The sequence below is a fragment of the Urocitellus parryii genome, chromosome 9 (assembly GCF_045843805.1).
Source record: "Urocitellus parryii isolate mUroPar1 chromosome 9, mUroPar1.hap1, whole genome shotgun sequence".
Classification (NCBI taxonomy): domain Eukaryota; kingdom Metazoa; phylum Chordata; class Mammalia; order Rodentia; family Sciuridae; genus Urocitellus; species Urocitellus parryii.
Genome location: NC_135539.1, coordinates 67,965,923 through 67,992,576, shown reverse-complemented (window position 1 = coordinate 67,992,576; position 26,654 = coordinate 67,965,923). Strand labels below are relative to the sequence as shown.

Genomic DNA, 26,654 nt, shown 5'->3' with positions numbered 1-26,654 from the left:
TAGAGCATACATTTTCATATCTATGGCTGTATATAAAGTATATTCACACCATTCGTGTCTTCACACATGTACTTAGGGTAATGATGTCCATCTCATTCCACCATGCCCCCAAAGCATTTGACAAAATACAGCACCTATACTTGTTCAAAACACTAGAAAAACTAGGAATAACAGGAACATATCTCAACATAATAAAAGCTATCTATGCTAAGCCCCTGGCCAACATCATTTTCTAAATGGAGAAAAATTGAAAGCGTATCCTTTGAAATCTGGAATAAGACAGGGATGCCCTCTTTTGCCACTTCCATTTAATATAATTCCTAAAAAACTGGCCAGAGCAATTAGACAGATGAAAAAAATTAAAGGGATAAGGATAGGAAAAGAAGATCTCAAATTACCAGTATTTGCTGACAATGAGATTCTAAAACTTCCACATATTTTATAGTGCTTAAGATTCTACCATTTTGGTTACACCATTCTAGTGAATACAAGAAATATATCTCCCTAGTAACTAATGATGTTGAACATCTTCTCCTATGCTTATTGGATATTTTAATATCTTTAAGAAATGCCTATTCAAATCTTTTGTCTCCTTTTTTGAGTTGTATATCTTATTGAGTTATATATAACCTTTATCAGATGGATCTTGCTCTTCTTATATACTATATCATTCTCCAATCCTACTTTTAAAATTTAACCTCCATAAGGGTAGGAATTTTTTTGGTCCTAACGCAGAACCTAAAACAAGGCAGTCAATAGACACTATAAAATATATGTTAAACAGGGCTGGGGTGGTGGCTCAATGGTAGAGTGCTTGCCTAGCATGTATGAGGCACTGGGTTTATTCTCAGCACCGCATAGAAATAAATAAAGATCCATAGACAACTAAAAAAATATTTTTAAAAAAATGTATTAATCCATCTAAAATAAACTACCATCAACACATTCTTTTTACAAAATAAATATATACTAATATGTCTTAGATACCAGAACTGCAAAGATCAATGAAAACAGGTGAAGTATCATTTACTGACTGACAACTATAAACCAAGCACATTTTTTATCTTTGAAAACCTAAAGTAATTTGTTCAAGTCCCGTGGCCAGTAAGTATAAAATAAATTTGAAACCTTGTTCTTTATGACTTCAAATCCACATATATTTCACTACACCATGGTGCTTCTTCACAAATCAACATAAGCCCCATGATGAAACAAGATTATTTTCTGGTACTACGATTTACTCTAGAATATTAAATTTTCTAATATTTTTGGATATGATTTTTACCTACTCCAGAACAACTTTTAGAATCAAATGTTGACCTTGTATAGAATCAGTTAGGTAATGTACAAAAAAGGCAAAGAAAACGTACTCCTTTAACATGTTCAAAGGTGACATTTTTCATCTGGACAGGATCTACTGCAGAATCAAGCCCTGTGGTTGTTCGGAAGCGGACTAAAAGAAAGAAAATACGTGTTCATGTTTGACAGATTAATTATATTCCAACTACCTTAGCTTTTAAATGCAATAATAAAGCAAAACCTAGAAAAATTAAATTTTTGAGACTGAAGATCGTATATATTAAGTCAAAGTGAAGAGAAGGAACTTGGTCTTCTGGATTTCTAGACCATGTTCAAGGACCAAATGATGCAATTCAGGAGACATGTTTGTACCTTCTAGTTAAAAACAAGAGTGATTTTTTGCCTCTTTTTCACCAATGGTTATCAAATATCAATGTGAATGAGAATTCACCTGAGAAAAATGTGTTAAAATGCAGGTCCCTAAGCCAGGCAACATTCTTATGGTTTACATTTTAGTAATTGCCCAGGAATTTGCTTTTTTGTTTTTTTGGCCTCATACAGTGCTCTCTACCACTGAACTATATTTCCAGCCCTTTTTTTAAAATTTTGAGATAGGGTGTCATTAAATTGCCCAGGCTGGCTTTGAACTTGAGGTCCTACCTCGATCTCTCTCAGCATCCCAAGTGGATGAGATTACGGGCATGCATAACCAAGTCCAGCAAGAGTTTGCATTTTTAACATGATTCCTTAATTAGTCTGATACAACTTATCACAGATGTACACTTTGAAACACATTGTCTTAAATATAGCATAAAATTAAAACACTAATTTTTAAAAAATCATTTTTTAACATTATTTCATCTTTCAAATATTATTCTTCACTAATGACATCCTTCAGTATAAAAGAGGGAAAGTCTAGCTGGGCTTAGTGCTCATGCCTATAATCCTAGCTACTTGAGAGGCTGAGGCAGGAACATACCAAGTTCAAGGCCAATCTGGACAACTTAGTGAGACCCTATCTCAAAATCAGATTTTAGAAAAGGACTGTGACCATAGCTCAGTGGTAGAGCGATTGCCTGGCACGCATGAGGCCAAGGGTTCCATCCATAACTCTGAAAAAATAAAGGAAAGAGTAAAATACTTGACAACTCTAGAAAACTATTACAAGGCTTTCTTAAAAGTTTCCTGTGGGGAGCCACTCTAAATGATTCGCGTCTTCCATCCTGGAGCGGAGAGGCTCTGACCGTCACTACATCTTATAGCGACCTGGACATTGATTGCCCTGGCCCTGGAAGTTTGAGGCAAGTCTTTAGACATAGGTGTGTTGTCCCATGGATTGAGCTACATTCACCTATTCCTTTGTGATACTATCCCTCTGTCCTGTTTAGGATAGAATGTTCCATGTCCCCTTCTCTTGCTCTGCCTTTGGATGTGGCCTTCCTAGATGTCAGTAAACCTGCTGACAGACGAAGCTAGACTCAATCCTCTGAAACCTGACCCCATGCCTCATTTGAATGGCTTCTCCTCAATAAAAGGGTGCTTTCTCTTGCTTTCTGCAGACCCTTGGGGTGAGAGGAGTTGTCACAGGACCCCAAGAAAAAGGTATCTCTGTCTCCTGTGTGATTATTTCGTGCAGCCCAGTTCCCCTGGAGTGATCCTGAGTGTTTTAGTCATGAGAAACACGACAGTTTCCTTCTTTGTTAAAATTTCCAAACTAGAGCATTTATAAAGGAGCAAACAGTTATCTCTAATTTCCTCAGGAGTCCAAAATATAAATAAAAAACACTTTATCAAAACCCCAAAGTAATTCACTGATATTTCTACAGCATTTACAGACGGGAACACAGAAAATTAAGATATCCAAAAGCCACTGACAAAAGTTAAATGCAAATCAGTGGAAAAAATCACCTAAAATATACCTAATTTCCAGATCAATTATCATGAAGACCAAAAACAAGGATGTCATGTTAACATTTCTTGGGCACAAAGTATCAACAAGTAGTTAAAGCAAGAATCATGAGTTCTCACAATCTCCCAGAACCTCATCAACCAAAGAACTCTGCCTCTCTTCTCTGGTATCACCATTTGTGCATTTTAAATGGCATATGGTATTGTAATTGTGGGGTTATGAGGAGCAGAAACTTGGTCTTCTGGATTTCTAGACCATGTTCAAGGACCAAATGATGCACATTAAGGAGACATGTTTGTTGTGAGGCACTGGATATTAGAAAACCCAAGATCACAATTATGTGCTTTGTCGGCCCTTCTGGAACCCTATTAAACACTGTTCCTTCCCGGACTACTCACTTCCCACATACAAGTGCCTTATGTCACTAATTATACTAATAAACTTATGTATTATTTTAAAGCTCCACACCCCCAAAAAAATTACGTAAAAGAAAAGGGGCTGGGGAAGTAGCTTAGTGGTAGAGAGCCTGCCTTGCATACGAGACCCTGGGTTCAATCCCTAGCACTGCAACCCCCCCTAAAAAAACAAAGAAAAAGGGAAAGAAGAATAAGAAGATAGAGTGAAATTTAGAAGCAAAAACTGAGTAGGCAAAAATAAAGGGTTAAGAAGAAATGCTTAACACATCAAGAACATACAAGTGCGCAGTTAATAAAAAGACACACTAATAGTTGCACTAGTATAGTGTTTATTAAGGATATTAGATACTTTATCATAGAGTAAAGAATAGGGAAAAAATGAATAGTAACTGAAAAACTAATAAAACCACTTAAGCCTAATAATACTTCATTCTAAACCAACAAACTGAAAACTACTGGACTCATTTGTAGTTATTTTAAGAAAAAATTCAATTTATTAATTTACCTTAAAAATAGACTATTTTCTTTTTATTGCTACAAAAATTCTTCATAGTTTTAAAATGTGATCACTCGACAGGTATCATTTTCTAAAAATTTCGTAAATTAAACCACTAGTAAGAATGAAAGGCTTTGATATAATTTGAGTATAACTTGAGTGTGGGAGACTAAACTTACACGTGACTGAGTCACACTCCCTAGCTGGGTGCTGAGGCGCTCAGTGTCTCATGCAAGGGTGACACCCCATGGGTGAAGCTATGCTCACCTGTTCCTTTGTAATATAACCCCTTGCCCTGTTTAGGATAGAATCTTCCATGGAAGTGCCTTGTGTTTGTCCCCTTCTCTTACTGTGCCCTTGGATGTGGCCTACCCTGGTAACAGTGGACATCATGAAGATACTCAGCCCCCTGAAACCTGACCCCTTGCCTCATTTGAATAGCTTCTCCTCAATAAAAGGGGTCAGCGCGTGCTCTCGCTCTCTTTCTGTGAACCCTTAAGGTCAGAGGAGGCGTCACAGCGACCCCAAAGAAAAAGGTATTTGTGTCTCTTGTATGGTTATTTCGTGCAGCCCAGTTAGCCCAGTTTAACTGGAGTGACCCCTGAGCCTTTTAGTCTCAAGAACAGAAACCCGGCACTTGAGTCTATCCCACAGGTGTTCATGTATCGGGAATCTGGTCCTCAGACTGGGAGTGCTGAGCCTTTCAGAGATAGAGCATAATTAGAGGTCATTGGGAATGCTGCCATGACAAGGGATTAAGTAATTCGTAATTCTTGTGGAATCTTAGTTCTCACAAGAGGATGAATATAAAAGAACAAGCCAGGTACACTAATACACACCCAGCAACTGGGAAAGCTGAGACAGGAGGATCACAAGTTCAAGGCCAGTCTCAGCAACTTAAAGAAGGCCAAATAGACAGAACCTGTCTCGAAATTAAAAATAAAAAGTGCTTAGAGATGTAGCTCAGTGGTGAAATACCACTAGGTTCCAGGGCCCTAGCTTCCTATTTCACCACATGATCTCTCCCCTTTACACACACTCCCTCCACTGTGATACAATCCACCAGAAGGTCCTCACCAAAGCTAGTAGAAGCCATGAAATCTCTACAATGTGAGCTAAATAAACCTTTTTATTATGAAGTATCCAATATCAGCTGTTTAATTATAGCAGCAGAAAATGGACTAATATAGATCTACCTAGCAAATCCATTAACTTGAATACTTTCTCTAGTAAGTAACCATAAAAAAGGAAATAGGTATTTAATGAAAGAAAATTTTAAAAAATAGCAAGTATGATAAATCAAAGAGCCTTTACCAGATAAAAATGGGTTCTTTAAAAGTCCATAAATGCCAAACAGTAACAGAACAAAGAGAATCAGACGAGTTCGCCTTAGGGAATCTAGGAGAGAAAAAAAAGTCTTAAATTAAATGATCACAATAAGATATGACAGCTCGGTGAAATGCAAATATTCGCAGGGTGTGATGGTATATGACTATAACCCCAGAGCTCTGGAGGCTGAGGCAGGGGTATCGCAAGTTCAAGGCCAGCCTTAGCAACTTAGATCCTCTAAAAATAAAAATAAAATAAAAAGGGCTGGGGACGTATCTAGTGGTAAAATGGCCCTGAGCTCAAACTCTAGTACCTCACCCACCCAACCCACTCCTACAAAACAGCAAATATTAAATTTTTTTAATTAAAAAAAATTTTTTTTTTGTATTAGGAATTTAACCCAGGGTCAATTTATCACTAAGCTACATTCCCAGTCCTTTTTATTTTTTTAATTTGAGACAGGGTCTCACAAAGTTGCTGAGGTTAGGACTGAACTTGCATTCTTCCTATCTCAGCCTCCCAAGTCACTGGGATTATAGGCGTGTGCAACCACGGAAGCCCGTAGGTTATTATTAATAATCACATTTGATCACATGCAACTTTGGAATCTAGTATGTTTTCATACACCTGCCATGATTTCCTTTAAGTTCCTGTTCCCAAAAAACTTCATGAAGCTAAACATGCTTTTATCCTTGACTTTCGTTTTTCTCTTGAGAAAATAAAACTACCAAAAGTAATTCCATGTCCACATAGCTTAAGTTATAAATATAGGAGAACATAACCAATGTAAAGATGTCACTAATAATAACTTAAATTTAGGACACAGGATCTCCCATGGCACAATTGGTTACATGTGATACTTACCATTTGTTTTTTGTGTTAATGCTTGAGCTTTCAGAAAACCCTCCGCAAAACCAGTTTTAAATGCATCTTGATGAGCTTCAGGTATGTTTTTAGTTTTCATGAGTTTGTCCAAACTCTCAACATCTGATCCTCTGTCCCTCAAAAGAAACCCCTAAAGACATAAAATACAACAGTAATGACTGCCTGCATAGACAGTAATACTCCTCCAGAAACACTGTAACCACCCACACAAAATTTCAGTAAAGCCTAGAATTTAATTTGTATTGCCAATGTGAAGAAATAGTATAAGACTCAACAAATTGCTTAATCAATGACCAGGATATTAACATTAGATTCTACACCTTCATCAATTAATAATACTCTAAAGAAAGTGATGACACTCTAGATAGAATACTTTTATATAGTGAAAACAGTAAAAAGATCACGTTATCTTAGGGTTTTAATGGCTGATAGTCACACTGCTTTATCTCTGCTAAAGGAAAATGTCATTGACTTACTAAATACTACTGTATAACTTCCAGGTAACAGGCCTTGTGTAAGTTCTGAAAATAAATCACAGATCTGACAGTTTTCAGGCTCTTGGAGAAAGATGTATATTTTTGAAATAATTTTGATGCTATGTTGGAAAAAATAGGTATGGTAATAAAATACCTGTTATCTATGTAAGACAGGAAAGACCTAATAAGAGAATGGGACATCAAAACCACATATAGAAAGCAAACACAAACACCATGAACAATCTAATAAAGGCACTGAATAGTGCTCAAGAACTGTTAGTAATCTGACAAGAGCTAAAATGTCAAGAGGAAAGGATAGGGACCAAAGTATGTGGCATACTAAAAGATGAAAACAGAATAATGGTCAGTAGAGGCCATGACATGCCCTATATACCAGACTGAGTTGGATAAGAAAGCAGAGTAATTAATTCAATTAGGTAATCATTTTAGAAAAATGAGTGAGTGACAATCTGAAGGCAAGACTGAAGACAAGGAGACTAAGTGTTTATATTAGAGTAAGCTACGCAAGAAATTGTTATTTCCTATGTCTGGCTTTAGAACTGGGGATGAAAATAAAGGATTCAGAAATATTTAGGAGATTGGATCCATTCGATTTAGTGATTAACAGATATGAGAGGTGAGGAAAGACACATTGATTGATTACCAGGTTGATTACCAGGTTGGTAGCTTGGGTGAATGCTACTCATTCATATATCAGCAGATATAAATTGGTAGAGGCGAAAAAACATCAGCAGAAGAGATCTAATTAACAAGTAAAAATAAGTCTGCTGTCCAGGAGAGCACCGGGTATAATGAATACACATTAATTCCTTATCATCAGTAGAAAGAGGAAGGGGGAAAAAAAAAACACCAGCCAACACAAAAATTAAATACTAAAGATCCTCATTGATTAAATAATTTGAAAAATTATTGCTTTCTGGAACATCTAATTACCTTCACGAATGATGGTGCTATATTCTGTGTCTCTGCTAATCTTTCAGAGGTGGACTGTAGACGTCGGGTCCTTGATTTCAAAGTTTTAAAACCCCGAGACTGTATGAAAACTGAACAAAACAGTACCATTTGCTTTGTAAATTGTTAAAGGAAAGAAAAATGCCTGATTCTAAAGTCTGACACTATACCTGCACATCCTAATCTAAGTTTTTGACACAGTTCTTTTTCCTGACACTTCAACTTGCTTTACATTATTACTTCTACCATCATGTTTTCAAAAGAACTTGATTTATGAACACTTTATTTCATGTTGATGAGAAGAAAACAGAAAGAAAATTTTACAATATAATTTAGAAAACAGGACCATAACTGATAAATTGTGACACCCAAAATATCCAAGTCATTAAAATACGTTGAATCCATACAATTAACTTTATATTTTCTTAATTTCACGACATCTAAATTTAGAGTACTTAAGAGTATCAAATAAAAGCCAGTGACCCCTAATTCCTCAAACCTTAATCCCACTTCCTCAAAATAACCACAGTTAACAATTTCATGACTACTCTTCTATGCATGCACACACATGCACTTCCTATAAAAATTATTCTAGAAACAGAACATAACTTTATACAATTATCTTCTTTTACCCAATAATATATCATGGATATACATCAGAATAGGACGGATGTTGTATTCAGTTTAATAGCCGGTTATATATTTATCAGAGTACAGCAATTTATTCAACTAATATCCCAACTATAGAACTTATTTACATATTCATTTTTTGATTTTGGTTGTTTTTACTTTGGTGCTGAGGACTGAACCCAATACCACTGAACTATACCTTCAGATCCCCATTTTAATTGCTAGAAATGATACTGTAGTGAACATTCTTGTGCGTATATCCTTCAACACATGTAGGCCAAATTCTTAAAAGTGAAACTGTGAAGTTTATATTTTGTTTGACACTAAGAAACTGCCTTCTAAGAAGGCTGTTGTCAATTTTTGTGACCAACAATGAATGAGTGTTCGTTTTTCCATACTCTTGCCAACTCTAGATAATATAAATCTTTTAATCCATACAAATCTGACAGGCAAAACAAACTATATTCTTGTTTTACTTGGCATTTTCCAGATTACAAGTGATGATGAATTTTGAAAAGATTTCTGCATTTTTACCTTTTTTCTTAATTGACCATTCATGTCCTTTGCATATTTTTAATTCTTATTACTTTGTAAAATAGATGATATATATAAAACCAATGATTACTATCCATAATATCTCCATTTTATCTATATATACACACATATATAAAGACGTTCTAATGTCCTTGTCTTTCAATTATATAATACGGTAATGTTAATAATAGCCACACTCTTTCATCTGTAGTGTTTCTGCATTTTGTTTTGATTAGTTCCCTCCCCAAATTAAGATTTTTATTTTGTTTATTCATTCATTCCTCATTTATTTTTGTACTAGTAGGGATTGAAACCAGGGCTTGAACATTCTTGGATCTACACCTCCCAAAACTAAGATTTTTAGACAGTCTGCTTACTTCGAAGACTTTCAGTTTTACATTTTATTTTCAGACCTTTAAAGTATTTGAAACTCATTTTGGGTATAATGTAAAAACAAGAACTTGATTCTCTTTTGTCAAAAATGGATAACCAATTAGCCAAATAACATTTATTGGTAATCCATCATTTGTTCATTGACTTGAAAGTCTTAATTTTCTTTTACTAACTTATGCCAGTACCAGTTTAAATTCTGTAGTTTCACAATTATTTGAGATGCTATATACTACTGATACACATTATTAAAACACATATTTGGTATATTTATATAGGATAAATCCCCCTTATTTGTATTGTTTTCCAATAAATTCTTAGTCATTACAAATAAAGTTTAAAACTAATTTCTCAACTTCCAAAACAAGTCTTAAGAGTTTTGATCAGAAAAATAACTAAATTTATAAATTTAGACATAAATGCTTATTGTTAAAATATAAAGACCTTTCAAACAGGACTGTGGCACTCCCCTATTACTCCACTCAGCTCTTTTTATTTCTTTCAGTAATACTTCACATACGTACGTATGAGTATGTATGTAATTGGTGCATATTTCTTATCAGGATAAAACATTGAATGGATTTAGAAAAAATTGTAACTAAAACCTACCACTAAAATGTTAAGAAAGCTGTTGATTTATCTTATATGCTACCAAAGCAAACTCACGACTTGAACTGCTTTTTGGTTGATTCTCTTGAATTTTCTGGTAAATAATCATATCACTTGCAAATTATAATTTTGCCTGTTTGTGTATGACTCATTTCTTTTTCTTTTCAATCATACTGTTCCAAAACTCCAAATTAATGCTATGAAAAAACAAAAAACAGGGTACTAGATATTTTGTTTCTCGTGATGGTAACATAATAATGTTTTAAGAAATTTTAAAAGTCCCCTTAAAGTTCTAATTTTCTAAGAGTTCTTAGAAAACATAACTTTTAAAACAGATCACATGCCTTTACATCATACACTGAAATAATACTGTTTTTCTTCTCCAGTCAACATGATGAATTAGCAGACTTATTAATGTTACATTATTCTTATATTCCTTAATCATGATAAAATATTTTTAGTGCATTTCTAGGCTTGTTTTCTTCAGTTTATTTAGGATTTCTATAATATTTGAATAATAAGAAGCTGATCTACTGTATTCCTTTTTTGTGCTAATGTTGACCAGCTTTAGTAATAATACTCTCACAGAATAAATAAGAAGGTCTATTTCATCCTTTACTCTTTCAGGGGGGATGAGATCTCCTATGTTACCCATGTTGGTTTCTCCAAATTAAACATGTTTCTGGTTTAATTAAGTTATTTCTTACCTGGATAACACAGCACACACCTAAAATAGCAGTGTGACTATGGAGGCTGAAGCAAGAGTACTGCAACTTCAAGGCTAGCCTGGGTAACTTAGCAAGACCCTGTCTCAAATAAAAAATTAAAAGGGTTGTGAATGTAGCTCAGTGGTAGAGTACCACTGGGTTCTGTCCCCAGTAATGCAAAAAAAAAAAAAAAAGCAAACAAACAAAAAAACCTCTCTCACTGTTTTTTTATTATTTTCATATCAGGAATTGAACTCAGGTACGCTTAACCACTGAGCTACATTTCCAGCTCTTTTTATTTTTTATTTTGAGACAGGGTCTTGCTAGGTTGTTTAGGGCCTCACTAAACTTCTGAGGCTGGCCTGCTTTAGCCTCCTGAATCACTGGGATTACAATTGTGTGCCACTGCACTCAGCTTGATATTATTTTTTTAATGCGTACTTTTATTTCACATTAATTTGTTTTCAATTTATTTTATATCTTTCTTATTTCCTATTATATACAATTCCCTTAACACCACTTTGTCCTCAACCAGAAGTTTTTCACATGCAGATTTTCAGTGGTTCCTGCCTATAATTTCAGAATTGATTTCCCTTCTGTCACAGATCAGACCTTTTAAAATTATTAGTATTTCAGTATTATTTTAGCAGTCCTATTATTACATTCTGTCTGAAGATCAGAGAAACTAATCTCTGAATTACAACATAAAAATCTAAGATAATTTTATACCCTAATGCAGGATCAGTTTTTATGTGTTCCCTGTCTCCTGCATTAATCAGAGGATGATTGGTTTCTTTTTTTTTTTTTTTTTGGTGTGGCAGGGGTTAACTGGGGATTGAACTGGGGGAGGGGGCTGCAAACACTCAACCACTGAGCCACAGCCTCAGCCCTATTTTGTATTTATTTAGAGACAGGGTCTCTCTGAGTTGCTTAGCACCTTGCTTTTGCTGATGCTGGCTTTGAACTCACAATCCCTCCTATCTCAGCCTCCCAATCTACTGGGATTATAGACATATGCCACCTCGCCTGGCTGGTTGGTCTCTTTGCTCAAGCTGGTGCCTCTTTTTCATGCTTTTATAAAAAATGTGGAGATACTTAGCAATCAATTTCTATTTAAAAATAAGAATATAGTGATCAGTACTGACAGCAAATGGGTTTCCTCAATAATAACAAGGCAGTGCTTTCAGACTACAAATCAAAGACTATTTTGAATAAGCAAGACACGGGAAAAGTATGAATGATTAAAGACTAAATTACTCTGGGGTATTTTTGTTTCTTTCTTTGATATCAATGCTCAAACCAGGAGTTTCTAGAGACAAAATCCCCTAAAACACCCCCCTTGCCCATTTCTTATTAGAAAGTGTTTTTTGCTAATTATATTCTAAAAGTTAACATTATTTCAATTACTGGCCCAGTTTGGGCCATCTTTCAACTATTTACTGTATCAACAATCCTTAAGCCCACTCTTATTATTGACTCTCAGCTTGGGGTTTTTCCTAAGTTCTACTAAAAATATTCAAGTCTTTTGTGATACTCTTAAGTTCCCTGAAGGCGAGGACAATGTCTTTTTCATTTGCAATTATCACTGTAACCTAACACTTATTGCTAGTGCCTAGTATTCAATAAGTATATTAATAAATGCAAATTTGACTTTGCTATCAACTTGAGGTCACATAGTTTATTACTCAAATTTCAGGTCTAGTAATAAAAACTAGGGTGTTCCCTATCTCCATTTTAATACCTTTTTCCTATAATTTCAATGGGTTTTTAAATATGAGGTCAAGTAAAAAATGTACTCAAACCTGTTTCAAAACAATCTATTGTAAAAAAGTTCCCTGTAGTTTGCTTTGCTGTGGCACTTAACACTCATATACAAAGATTAGCTCCTATTATATATTTCCCAGGTCAAAAATTAAATAGAACTACTGAAATTAATCAATTCCAAATGCTCTAAGTCCTACTATGCACTGCAAGTGGATGCTCGTAATCATTAACATGGCCAACAAAGACCACGCTTAATACGTTCAATAAATCTACTATGGTTTCCAAAATAAAAACATCTGTTGCTTCATACCTGGCCAGTAATGAAGATCTGAACAAATGCTTTGAAGAGTTCTTCGATGTTGTCTGTACAAGCAAGAGGAACGCAAAGTACTGAACATATCTAAGTAACCTGGAGGGAAATTGCAAATAAGTGAATTTCCTAACTGCTAAAACAAAAACACAAAAATCATATGAATGTAAATAATTGTATCAAATATTATATAATATACATGAGTTTCACCTTTTATTTGCCCTTGATTTCACTTCTATAAAATAGCTAAAGCATTGTTAATCCAATCACTTATAACTGCAGTTTTTTGTTTTACTATCACTTGTCTTTTTATCTGGTGTATGTAACTGCCGATGAAATTAAATTCAAATCCATAGAGGTAAAAGGTATGTACATTTAGGTTAAAACTGCTTTTATTTAAAAGCAAGGAAATGAAGAATTTTTATTTCATAGATAATTTCAAAAGCTCTAATGATGTGACAAAAAAATGTAAACCAGATTACTGCTCCTTCCAAAGTTTTTACAGTAACTGAGCATGAAGTGAGTTCTTTCCATATCTGTAGGCATGATTATTTCCATGCTCGTAAACTCCTGCCCCTGATTAATATGTCCCATCCCACTTTACATTTAAAATCTCAGTGACACGACTAGCAGCAACAACAATAGAAAACAAGTGGTTATTATCCATCTGTGTGTGTCGGAATTACAGATTCTTCACAAACACTCATAAGGACAAATTAAGAGATGCCTTCCTAATATTTCTGCCTGCCTAAACAATACAAGCAATTGGTAGTATGAGAAAGAACCTTAAAAATAAATGTAATTAGGCAGATTAGAAGAGCAGTATGAATAATAATACAATAAAGAAAAACTTATCCAATAGAACCTTTACTATAAGTCAAGTGGAGTTTTGCATAGAGACAACAGAAACACATTGTCAGTCTGAGCCACCAAACTCAAAAAACATTGCATTTTTTCTCATTCTTGCATTTTTAATGTCTTTATATGAAGTAAGGACAATGGAGTAATAAAGAATTTGAACATGAAGTAAGCTAATGAAAAGTACAGCTTGAAATCAAGCCTTCATCATAAACTATTCAAACCTGATCTCTTGAGACTTTCACAACTTGTACTGATTTACAAATCTGTCCTGCCATCAATATGAAACAGGTATTCTGATAGATTGGTAAAGCTCTAATATTCTTCCAAAGAGTAACTCATGAAGCTGACATGACATCCCTTTCAACAGATGATAGTATACCTATTTATTATAATACCAGAATGTTACAAACCTAAAATAAGAAAATACATAGACATTCCATAAAAAGGACTTTGTGTCTTCATCAAGGTATTCTCAGGGTATAGTATTTTATACAGAATTTAACAAATGTGTGTCACCTAAAACTAAAACAACAATGATAATAAAACAATCTTCTAAATGTGATGTGGTATGCTGCATTAGATCCTGGAACAGAGAAAGGATACTACTGGAAAAATTAATGATTTAGTTAAATCAAATGTTGCTGAAATCCAAATACTCTGTACATAATTCAAAATGTTGTAAAGAAAATTTAAAAAATGTCATGCCAAAAACATATATCATACCAATCTCAAAGTCTTGGTTTTGACAAATATACAATGGTTATGTAAGATGTTGACATTAAGTAAAGCAAGGTGAAGCATATATGGAAATTCTCTGTATCATTGTAGAAACTTTTCTGTAAATTTAACATTATTCTAATAAAAAAACTTATAGAAAACAATTCAAAAATAAAGTGGCCCACAATAAAAACTAATAGATGGTATCTAATATAATTATCATTACTAATATAAAAAATGGCTTATTTTAATTCAAATAAAAAATGTATCAACATACCATATTTATTTTCAAAGAAAGAATGTGCAGAGACATGAGATGTATGCCAGTGGGAAGAAATGTTTTTGCCTTTGTAAAATCCAGGAAGTAGATTTTCTACCAGTTGATCAATCTGTCCAATTTTCAATTCAGATAATCCAAGGTCCCTTAAATTAAGTGAAGGCTGTAAAAGATTAAGTCAACCAAATAAACATTAACATTGAGATATTTAAAGAGATTTATTATTTAAAAAATTATTAAAATATAACAAATACACTAATTTCTTAATGTTTAAAACAGAAATTGATGAAAACATTCTTATAGTTCTAATTTTACTGAGATAAGTCATGTAAAGTCTGACAATGGTCAAAATACGATATCCCTAATGATATCTTTAAATAATAAAATCATATTTCAATATGAGTAAAAAAAGTTTCATTCAAGTTAAAATCACCAACGAACTAAGCATGATGATTCACAAAAATCAAGTAAAATGCTTTCTATATCCTTTCCCTCTCTTCATAAGGGATTCTCATCTAATGCTAACCTATCAAACATCAGCCAAACACTTATTTCATGACAAAAACAAGAGTAACTACTTGCTCAGTTAGAAAGTGTGTTCTACGGGGCTGGGGCTGTAGCTCAGTGGCAGAGCACTTGCCTAGCATGCATGAGGCATTGGGTTCGATCCTCAGCACCATATAAAAATAAACAAAATAAAGGCCTTCTGTCCATCTATAACTATAAAAAAGATTAAAAAAAAAAAGAAAGTGTGTTCTACATGGTCAGGGGCAGATGTGATTTGAGGTTAATTTTTAAATTTTTAATTTTTTTTAATAAGATGCTTTTAACTGAGTAATAATCTTCAATTCCTCCAGTTTCTAAATGCTCACAAATAAAAGCCCACTAAAATAACTGATATCTCTATTATTAGAGGACATCTCATTTCTCTAGCCTGATAAAGATCCTTCCTTGAGCTGAGGGGGTTATAAAGTAACTATATCTAACTTTGAATAAGGAGGAACATTCAATAAGGTCAAAACATGTTTAACAATCACAAAAATGTGTAAAAACATGCTCATCTTTAAGACTTTTAAGGTAAATACATACAGTGTAGATTTCATTTTTCTTATCCACATGATCCAACAAGTTAACAACCACATATTATTGAGTCCCAAACAGCTAAATCATCAAAGTAAGGAGAGAAAAAACTAAGCAGAACAAGTATCACCTTCTTATGACTGACATAAGGAGAGATCCATGAATTATATAGCTCTGAATTTATGTCTATGGATTTACTATTTACTAGATATGTGACAAATGACTCATATTCCATAGTCCATTTCTTCATCACTAATGACTTTGAAATATGCCTGAATCTGCAATGGTAAGGATCAAAGGTAGGATGCTTAACTCATCCATTTATGCTAACATATATCATGGCAACACATAGTAAAAAAGAAGTATGATGAAATAAAATATTTAAAAGTACTTTTAAACTATTAAAAATGATGGCCAAAAGCAGTGGCACATGCCCAGTGACTTGGAAGGCTGAGGGAGAAGGATTACAAGTTCAAGGCCAGAAGTGGCAATTGAGTGAAAACTCTGTTTTGAAATATGAAAATAAAAGGGCTGGCAGTATAGCTCAGTGGTAGAGTGCCCTGAGGTTCAACCCCCAGTATCACAAAATAAAATAAATAATTAGCAATGATGAAGGAGAAAGACCTAGGGAATGAAACGAACAAAAGTCCTACCAAGATCTGGAATGTCTCCAAAAGTGAAGGAAGAATGAACTAGAAAGATGGTCTATAGCCAAACTGTGAAAAGCCTTCTTTGAATTTAATTTCATCAGTAATATGATCAGTTTCATTTTACTTGAAGAAAATCCTCTAATAAAGAAGACAGAATGTGTAAGAGAGAAGGCTGATGTGTTCTGGGTTTGATTCCCAGCAAAAAAAAAAAAAAAAAAAAAAAAAAAGGTATGTAACAAATCACAGAAAACAGATATTTGAAGAAGCCAGTAGGTTGTAGGGATTGAGAAGATAAGGAGTTCTGAATAGATGTGATTATCTATAAGGATTATCAAAATGCTGTCTCTTAATTCCTCTTCATCATTTAGCTGGCTCCATGAATATCAATCTGCATCCTTTAAATATTTTTCCTTTGCCAACTGGCACAATGTTAAGCTTTGTCAGTGTAGTTACCAGAGATAAACTGTAGGAGAGAAAGAGTTTGAGTTCCTGGTTCTAGTGTGTTTTCTCAGCAGACTCCAGTCTGCAACACTCATGGTTCCTAAATAGTATGTAGCTACTGGCTCCTGGACTGCACAGTGGCCAGCAACACTCAACATCTTTCCACGGTACTACTTTTCTATCTTTTCTTGCAAGACACATCTTCAAGAACAGCTTTCTCCAGTCTAGAGGACAGATTTCCAGCAAATTCAGCTGGCATCATACCACAGTGACATCTCCGCCATTCTGTGAGCCAAAGTCATGATCTCTCCAACAAGGTCATTCCTCAGCCTGGAAGCGGAGCTCTTTTCCAGGGATACTCTATCTCAGCCCTAGAAGTATTAGTTACGTTAAGTCCACAAATTCTGTATTTTCTTTTAGGATGTTCATTACTTCTTACTAACCATTCCCTATCTACTCCAATTCCCAATAAAAGAGGGTGTTTGAAATATTAAATTAAATTGCATTAAATTCTATAGTAAGCCTTTATTGTTTAAGTGACTGTGTGGTTTCTCTCTCCTGATTGGATCCAAACTGATAATAAAGGACTAAAACCACTGTAAGCCAAACATATTGGAATTTGGGGAAATAACTCCGTTTTAGGTATCTAAGGTCCCTGGATATTATCCAAAGGAATATATATGTCTAATAAGCCACTAGATACTTGAAAACTTTTGAGAGAATTAAGGGTTGGAGACATACTTGAGAGATATCAGCATATAAATACAAATATTTAGATATAGATGTCAATGAAAGATATGAAAATGGATATTAAAACATCGGAGAAGAGGCTGGGTTTATGGCTCAGTGATAGAGTGCTTGCTTTGCATGTATGAGGCACTAGGTGCAATCCTCAGCACCACATTAAAAAAAACAATAAAATAATTTTAAAAAACCTGGAAAAATGTAAAGAATGAAAATTAAAATAAGGATACATATGCATAATAAACTCATTTTTCCCTTATACATAAACCTAATATCTAAGAAGTTGGCAATTTTAAAATGCCAGCAAAATATAGATATAATCACAGCAATAACATTCAATTAAAGAAATTATTTTAGAAGTTGTACACACTTGGCCTGGTTAAAAGCAAATGATAAGTATTAAGATTCATATTTTTTTAAGACATGTATTTAGCACTAAGGAAGTCACCAATGAGTTTAGCAAAAAATATCTTTAAAATAGTAAAAGTAACATCCAAATTATAATGGGAGATGTTACAGACAGATAGGAAGAGAGACTCAAAAGTTTTTTAAGAATAGATACAAGCTCAAACTACTCATTTAAAGCAGAGATTTGGAATATGGCTCCATGGTAGAATACCTGTCTAGCATGAGACCCTGGGTTTGGCCTCCAGTATAGGAGGTAGGTAGATAGACAGATAAGAGAATAATAATAATAATAATAATGCAAAAGGAAGCCAGTTGCTTGAGGAAAATTCAAAGGAAGGTTTTGTTTTGTTTTCTCCTTGTCTTCTGGAGCAGATATTTGTTAAGCAAAGAAGTCATCACATCCCCAAGAAAGTTAAGAGGTAGGATACTCAAAAATATGAAAAAGTTCTGATACTATAAAAGTACTTGCCAAAGACAAATAGAAGGACTAAGGAGGGTATAACAGAGATTAAGAACATTAATTCTATATTTCACACCATTATTGTCTTAAACAAAACACTGGCTTCTAGGGTTTAGTTACCTTGCAAGGATCAAAAACGTCCTTTACCAGCAACTCAGCAATTTTACTTGACACAATTATCAAAGATTTAACAACAAGCACAACAATAATAGCATTGTTTATGTCAACAAAAAAGAAACTGGAAACAATATCCAACACTGGACATCATACAAAGAACACTAAAAAGTCATTAAGAACAAAGAAAATGAGCCAAGTGCCATGGTACACATCTGTAATTCCATCTATTTGGGAGAGGAAGGTAGAGAATCACAAGTTTGAAAACAGTCTACTCAACAAAGCAAATTCACATCTCAAGGAAAAAAACCCCACGATAATAATAATAATAATAATAAAAATGGCATAAAAATAAAAAGTTCACTGAATGAAAAAAAATCAGTACATGCAATATAATGCAATTATTATGTAATATAAAAAGCCCAAAAGAAGGAGACATGAAATATTTTCCAGCTGGGCAAGGTAGTGCACATCTGTTATCCCAGAGACTCGGAAGGCTGAGGTAGGAACTTTACAAGTATAAATAAAGCCAACCCTAGCAACTTAGTAATATCCTGCCTCAAAAAAAAAAAAAAAAACAGCTGGGGATGTAGCTCAGGGGTAGAACACCTTTGATTCTATCCCTAGTACCACCAAACAACAACAAAAAAGAAATATAAATATAAAATATTAACAGCATTGTCTCTGGAAAACATGAACACAGATGAATTATAGCTCTTCTACCTATATTAATATTTTCCAAAGTTTCTAAAATGAACATAATTTTGCTGCATGTAGAAATTTTTCAAGATACAGTAATCCCTCACCTGTGGTTTTGCTTTCTGCCACTGTAGTTACCCATGGTCAACAAGAAGGAGTGTAGCACAATAGTTATTTTAAGAGGGACCACGTTTATGTGATATAAGTTTCACTACAGAGTATGATTATAACTGTTCTATTTGATTATTACTTTTTGTTAATCTCTTATTATATGTAATTTAGAGTCTTTTCAGTAGTAAAGTTCTCAAGAACTACAATTTGAGAGGGGAGTGTCAGGATAAAGGATAATGGATTACATATAGAAAGAAGCAACAGGAACTGCGCAAACAGAATAAAAAGAAAACATAAAGATGACAAACTTTTCATCTAATTAAACTTTTATCTCTAGACTGACCCCCCAAAGCACTCCCCCACCCCCGTACTTACTTACATCCAAGGCAATGCTGGTTTTATAATTACATGAATACTAATAATATGGGTTTCCTAGTTCATATATTTCACTTTCAAGTATCTATAGTCTGTTTAATTACACTAAAGGTTTCTATAAGGCAATGAATGATAATGTCTCAGTATACTATCTTCCTTGAGATTTAATTGTGGTCAGTTACCGGTGAGTTTACTGCCACTTGGAGAAACACAAAAGAATATCTTACTGATATCACACAAGCAGTAAGCCTGAAGGTGAATGCCAAATGCAATGCCAATGTGAAAAAAATTCTAAATTATATTAAGTAATTTTTAAATATATACAATAAAATCCATAATTAGTTATCTTTAATTACAAATTACACTGAACATAAAAGACACCTTGATATAAATGTCTAAATAAAGATATTTCATCAAACATGTTTATAATTCAGTATATAAAAAAGGTTTTCTTATACAGCCAGGGTAAAAAAATATTACCTCATTGCTGAGAGCCTCATGCTCAGGAACTACATCTCTATGCTGGTTTTGAGAAACTGATGTACTGACAGAAACAGATATGGTTTTTGGTGAATGGAAGGCACTGATGAGATGACTGAGAGGAACTGTAACCTAGAAAAAGATAAAAGTTCAAATTGAGTAATGTGTTTCTTTTTAAAAATAAAACCATTTCCTTTTCCTTGAAAGGATTTAGGCTATGTTAAAAGTTAAACATATAGTGCATAGCAAAACTATACACTGAGTTGGGGCATATACAGCTCAGTGTAAGAGCACTTACCTAGCATGTGTGAGCCCCTGGGTTCCATACCCAGCAACACACAAACACATGTACCAGCAAACAAAAATATGTCAGACAGTATTATTCATTTACTGCAAGAGGGAAGATAATTGGGTCTATTCATTCAGGATACTATTCTTGATATATGAATCAAAAATGTTTTAAATACATATATTTTTTTCTTATTCCAGCAATCTACCTTCTAGGAATTTATTCTTAAGGAAATAATCCAACAAATGCTTGCACATGCAGAGATAAAAATTTTTATCAACACATTTAAAAATAGCGGAAAACTGGAGAAAAGGGAGTAGTAAAATAAATGACACTATACCACAAAATAAAATATTTTACTGACATTCCAACCCAGGGAAGTGCTCTACCACTGAGCCAAAACTCCAGCCCCTCCAATGGCTTCTTTTCCAACTTACAGAGTTAAAAATAAAAGCCAAAATCCTAACAACTATGACCTATAAAACCTTCCATGGTTTGGCACTTTATTACCTCCTACCCTAATGCTCCCTGCTTTATTCCTTCTGCTCTAGCTCCACTGGCCTCCTTGCTATTCCTGGAAGATACCTAGCAGGATCTTATCTCAAAGCCTTTTCACTGTTTTTATTCCCTCTTGTCCAGTTAGTAATATAGTTTGCTTTCACATTCCCTTCAATTCTTTATTCAAAAATCATCTTTTCAGGAGTCCTGTCTTTAGCCACCCTAATATTTCAATGACCTTTCCTCAAAAATATGTCTTACCCATGTTCTCTATTCTATTTTTTCTTTCTGGTACTTTTCGCTAACACTTTAAATATTTACTTAATTATCTGTACAAAAATCTCTCTCTTCTTAGAGTATTCACCACACAATTTCCAACACCAGTTTGCTGCCCAACAATTCAACTTTAACACTATCTACCAGGAGGAGTTAAAGAGACCCCATAGGGTAAGGACTCAGTCCCATGACACTGTCTCCACTTCAGATGCCAGTCACAGGGCATGATCATTTGCTAGAAAGGCTAACAGAACTCAGAAAAAAATAAAACAAACAAAAAAAACTTCATGTTTACCAGTCTCTACAATAAATGAATAGCCAGATCTATAGCAAGGTCTAAAAGGGTACCTACTATAGGGACTCCTGTCCCCAGTCAGGTGAGACACCCCTCTACATGGATTGTATGCACACATTCACCAACCCAAAATAGGGTGACTTTCACGGTTCAAGAGTTGCTAATGGAGCTCAGTTTCCAGCGTTACCCTTCCCTCTCCAGAGATGAGGAAATTAAAGTACACTCTCAAACCACTTGGCCTTTCCCTGACTAGTGCCATCCTCAGGCTATTTACAGATTGAAGTCATTTTATTAGCAAAAACACAGATGTGATAAACAAGTTTCCCTGAATTTTAATAACTCATGAAATCCCAATAATTTTAGAAGCTATGTTATCAGGAAGATTACAAAAACTACAAAAGTATTTTTCATTATACCATATTCTATAACCAAATGGCAAAAAATTATTTTCCCTATTTCATTTTTTCTATTTTATTCAATACTGTATCCCTATGTAACATCAATACACACAGCAACAGCATTAAATAAATATTTGTTGGGTAAATGAATAAACAAAATGGGTTCTTAGTATATACCAGGTCTTCTAGTTATCTAGTGTAATCCTCCTAAGAGTCATAAAAAATTGTTACTATTTCACTTCTTGTTAAGGTTTGAATATTTGTCCTCTCTAAAATTCACATTGAAATTTGGTTGTCATTTTAACTAGGTAAGAGGTAGAATCTTCAAAAGGTGTTAGGTTTTCATAGCAGTGGGTTATCTCCTCTTCCTCTCTTTAACATGATGCCTTTCATCATGTGGTATCTTCTACCATGTTGCCAGATTCTGGCACCTTGAAAATGGATGTCCCAGTCTCCAGAACTATGAACCAATAAATTTCTATTCTTTATATAAATTACCTAGTTCAAAGTATTCAGTTTTAGCAGCAGACTAAGATACCTCCTATTTAATAGATGAAGACAACAAAGATTTAGATAGATCAGGTTAATATCCAAGGTCAAACAATTAGTATGAGTCTAACCCAAAGTATCTGATTCAAAATTCCAGTTAAAAGGCTTCTTATTTCAGAGCTATTGATACAGAAATAAATTTATGTTATGATACTGCATGAATAAAGCAAACTGTAAAGTAATATTTTTAAGTATGTATTCCCTTATTAATAAAGAGGGGGAAAGGGGTGGAATTTATTCTAAAATGTGTAACTTGAAATTATGGATGATCTTTATTTTCTTTCAGCATTTTTGGAAGAATATTATTTTTTGAAGTCAGAAACAGTAAGTTCCTTTTAAACTATAGGAATCAAATACAAAAACATATATTATCTGCTTATTTCTTTGAAAAGGCTTATTTTAGGGATAGGGTGTAGACCAGTGATACAGCACTTGCCTAGCATGTGGGAGGCCCTGGGTTCAATCCTCAGCATGGAAAAAAAAAAAACAAAAGATTGAGCTGAGTGATTGAGCTCAGCTATGTCTTCCCTATTTCTAATATTTAAATTCAAGTGTATTCAACCAACTAAGCAACTAGGAATTCCAAATATGTTTATAATCCTACATAGCATAAATACTTCAGGGTCCTGTATTTGAGCCCAGTTAAGCCAACACCACACAAAATCCTTTCACCAGCTCTAGCTACTTCACATAGCACCAATTCTCCATCCAGCCAATCATAAATTCCCTCAAAACCAGGAGTTCTTGATGTGAACTAAGAGTTTAGTTTCAAAAAGTTTAGAACTGCAGGCCAAGTCAGACCTGTTTTAAAAACAATTGTTAGGACTCCTCCCCAAATTATCATCTAGGCAAATAGCACCTTCCTGTATTCAGTTGATCAAACCAGAAACATCTCTCTCCACCACCTCTCATGAAATTCTACTCTTTGTTCAAATAAAATTCTCTACTTTTACAAGCATTGCCACAACTTTAGTGGAGCAACACCCTTATCCCAAAGTAGTGCAATATAATTCCACTCCTGCCACTTCATATTCTCCATAAGCAAGACAGCAAAGTGATTCATTAAAAAATGAAAATCTAGGCCAGGCACCATGATGCACACCTGTAATCCCAGCGACTCAGAGGCTAAGACAGGAGGATGGCAAGCTCAAATCTAGCCTCAGCAACTTAGGCCCTAACCAACTCAGTGAGACCCTGTGTCTAAATAAAATACAAACAGGGCTGGGGATGTGGCTCAGAGGTTGAGTGCCTCAGAGTTCAATTTCCGGTACCAAAAAAAAAAAAAAAAAAGTGTGTATATATACACACACACATATACATATACGGGTGTGTATGTGTGTGTGATTGTTTTAAAACCTTCAATTGTTCCTTTCAACTGTTTTCACTTAAAATGAAATCCAAACTCCCTAAACTGCCTTAAGGCTTCTCTCCAATCTCATCTCTGGCAATCCTTCCCTTAATCTTTAATGCTCTAGCCACCTAGTCTTATTTTTGTTCCTCTAATCTCGAAATATCTTGTCCACTGTTCACCTGGCTAACTCCCTAATCATCTTTACTTCATATCACTAGTAAGATAAAATTCCATATTTGCTTTGTTCTTCTGCTGCCCAATAACTAACCAACCACTTCATTTTCTATTATTCAGCCAGTACTGCACTCCTACAAAAAAAGGAGGGAGAGGAGTTAAACAAAGGAACACAACCATATACTTGAAATAAGAAAGTAAAGGTATCAAAAAAATTTAAATCTGAATGTTCTCAAAAAAAAAATATTTGTCTGCAAAGCTCTGAGCACTCTCAAAAATGAAAAAAAAAAAAAAGAAAGAAAGAAAAGGAAAAAAGAAATCTATCAAAATGTGGGGCTGAGGCTGTGTAGTTCAGTGGTAGAGCACTTGCCTAGCATCTGTGAGGCACAGGGTTCGATCCTTAGCACCATATAAAAATAAACAAAGGCATTCTGTTCATCTATAACTACAATAAATAAATAAACAAATCTATCAAAATGTTACCACTAATGAAGTGTACTGAGAGTACAATTTTATTCAATGATTGCAGACAATGGAAAAACTGTTGGTGCTATTATTGGTCTTTTAATATAACTCAAAACATACTACTATCCTTGGTCTTTTTATATAAACATACACATCTCTAAATGTAATTTGAATTTTTGACAACTTTGGAAAAAGTATCCCAGTTCACCTGTTGAATTGGCCTTGTTCAGAAATTAACAGTCATGTTGGTCTAGAAATGCTAAGCTTATTTCTTTTCTCTGTAAAGGGGTAAGATACTGTTATTAAATGTATGGTCTCATCTATGAGGGTGTGATTATAGAAACTAATAAAGTATTCTTTAATGAGAAAACGTTGCCATCAAAAGAAAAAAATTTTTTTTGAAGTGAATAAAGGGCAAAACATTGTCACAACTGATTATCTTTCAAATAGGATCAAAACCCTTTAGAATTTTTCTCCCCCCTTTGGCTTAACTTTTGTTTCATATGAGGATGAGGCTGAAATCAAAACTTTAACGGCAAATTAACTACACCAAAATTCATAAACTGGACATGATGAATCACCCCTGTAATCCCAGCAACTCGGGAGGGTGAAGCAGAGGAGGAACCAAAAAATTCGAGGCCAGCCTCGACAAATTAGCGAAACACTGAATCAAAATAAATAAATGAAAAAAGGCCTGGGGAAGTAGCTCTTTGGCCAAATGACTCTGAGTTCAATCCCCAGTACTCAAAGAAAAGAAAGAATACTTATTAGTTTTTTCTGACCAAAAAGAAAAAAAAAAGTAGTTAGTCAAATTATTATAGAATGTTTGGGATAAATTCACTTGCAAGGAGAAAAAAAAGAGAGCTCGGAAAGGATGGAAAGAACATTACTTTTACATCCAAGAGGAGACATTTCCCCAACCCCCAGCCCAGAATGTCCGGCCCTGAACAATGCATGACGGATTCTCTACCAGAAAATTCCACGCAATCAATCCGATAAGCCCCGATCTCCATCACGCTTATACCGCGCCTCTCCCCTCGAACCCCATATGCTTAGCTGTCAGCCCTTCAAGTCTCCGGTCCTACTCTCTTCGTTATCCCCTGATCCACTTTCAACCTCGGGACTCTGCGTGGGCTAATCGTTTTCCTCCCTTGGTTCGCTTCCCAGAAACCGATTCCACGAAGGCAACTGGAAAACATCCACGGGCAGGGCCGCAGAAAAACACGCTGAAAGTAGGGCTCACCTGGGGCTGCACCGTGCTCGTCAGGGAAAACATCTCCGGGCCCTCAGCGACCTCTCCCGCCTGCCAAAACTGTCCTCCGTTCTCGGCCCGGCAGGGAGGCGCTGAGCCCCCTTTTTTCCCCTCTGTCTCTCCCTTCCTTTGCCCCTTACGCTTCTCAGAAACGGAAAATGGCCTCCCCTTCCTACAGCTGCTACAACAGCAATCTGCCCCGGAAGGCAAGGCGTTAACGCAACAGTACTTCCGGGGCAAATCGGCGCCCCGCCTTTTCAGAGACGTGAGCTAGTACCACGTCCTGCGGGCACAGAGCCTCTGAATATTGGCAAGGAACGGAATCCCATAAGTGTTTGTAGCGTGGGTTTACCCCACTTTTACAAGGGGGAACAGCATGCACCCTGTTGAACCTTTCTCAGGCTCTCTGTAGCTTCCTTATCCAACGTATTGTTCTGAAGGTTGCTAAAAAGGTTTGCGGGGTTTTTTGGTTTTTTGGTCTTAGCCTCTTTCCGTCAGGCAGATTACATTTTGTGAATAAATTCAGGTAACAGTGTCGGCTACCCGCCTCCTGCACATCCGGTTTCACACGTTCGGTGGCTTCCCTGCTTCCAAACGTCATCTCGGGCCACTGCTTTCCTGAACAGACCAAACAGGTCGGGAAGGGCGGGGTAAATTGCAGGTTTGGACTAGACCTGGGCAGGTTCCTTGCAGACTCGTTGGGAGGCGGGGAGACATCTTTTCAAATCCCGCGATTCAGATTCAAGTCCCAGTTGTCCCTCTTCTTGTTGGCCAGAGCTATTTGAACTTCCTCCCTCCTAACAAGATGTGTCAGAGGGCCGTGAGTCACCGCCTTCGAAATTTCTGTGCGGAACTCAAGTGTTCCCAGTGCCAAGACCTCACGCCCATTGGGCAACTGTACTTAGTTAAGGGAGGTGACAGGGCGGGGCTGCTTTGGACTCCGCGGGACGGCGCGGTGGCGCGG

The 26,654-nt window shown here is 35.2% G+C and overlaps 1 protein-coding gene across 1 annotated transcript in view; it reads right to left on the bottom strand.

Moving 5' to 3' along the window:
* The window catches only part of Yme1l1 (YME1 like 1 ATPase), a 45,108-nt gene extending 19,228 nt beyond the window's left edge, over positions 1 to 25,880 (bottom strand). The window contains exons 1-8 of the mRNA XM_026408557.2: positions 25,682 to 25,880; positions 20,144 to 20,275; positions 14,582 to 14,744; positions 12,727 to 12,825; positions 7,765 to 7,874; positions 6,314 to 6,464; positions 5,435 to 5,518; positions 1,371 to 1,453 (exon numbers count right to left, since the gene is read on the bottom strand). Coding sequence (XP_026264342.2) covers positions 1,371 to 1,453; positions 5,435 to 5,518; positions 6,314 to 6,464; positions 7,765 to 7,874; positions 12,727 to 12,825; positions 14,582 to 14,744; positions 20,144 to 20,275; positions 25,682 to 25,714 — 855 coding nt within the window. The 5' untranslated portion in view covers positions 25,715 to 25,880. The remainder of the gene's footprint in view (positions 1 to 1,370; positions 1,454 to 5,434; positions 5,519 to 6,313; positions 6,465 to 7,764; positions 7,875 to 12,726; positions 12,826 to 14,581; positions 14,745 to 20,143; positions 20,276 to 25,681) is intronic.
* Between the last annotated feature and the right edge of the window lie 774 nt (positions 25,881 to 26,654).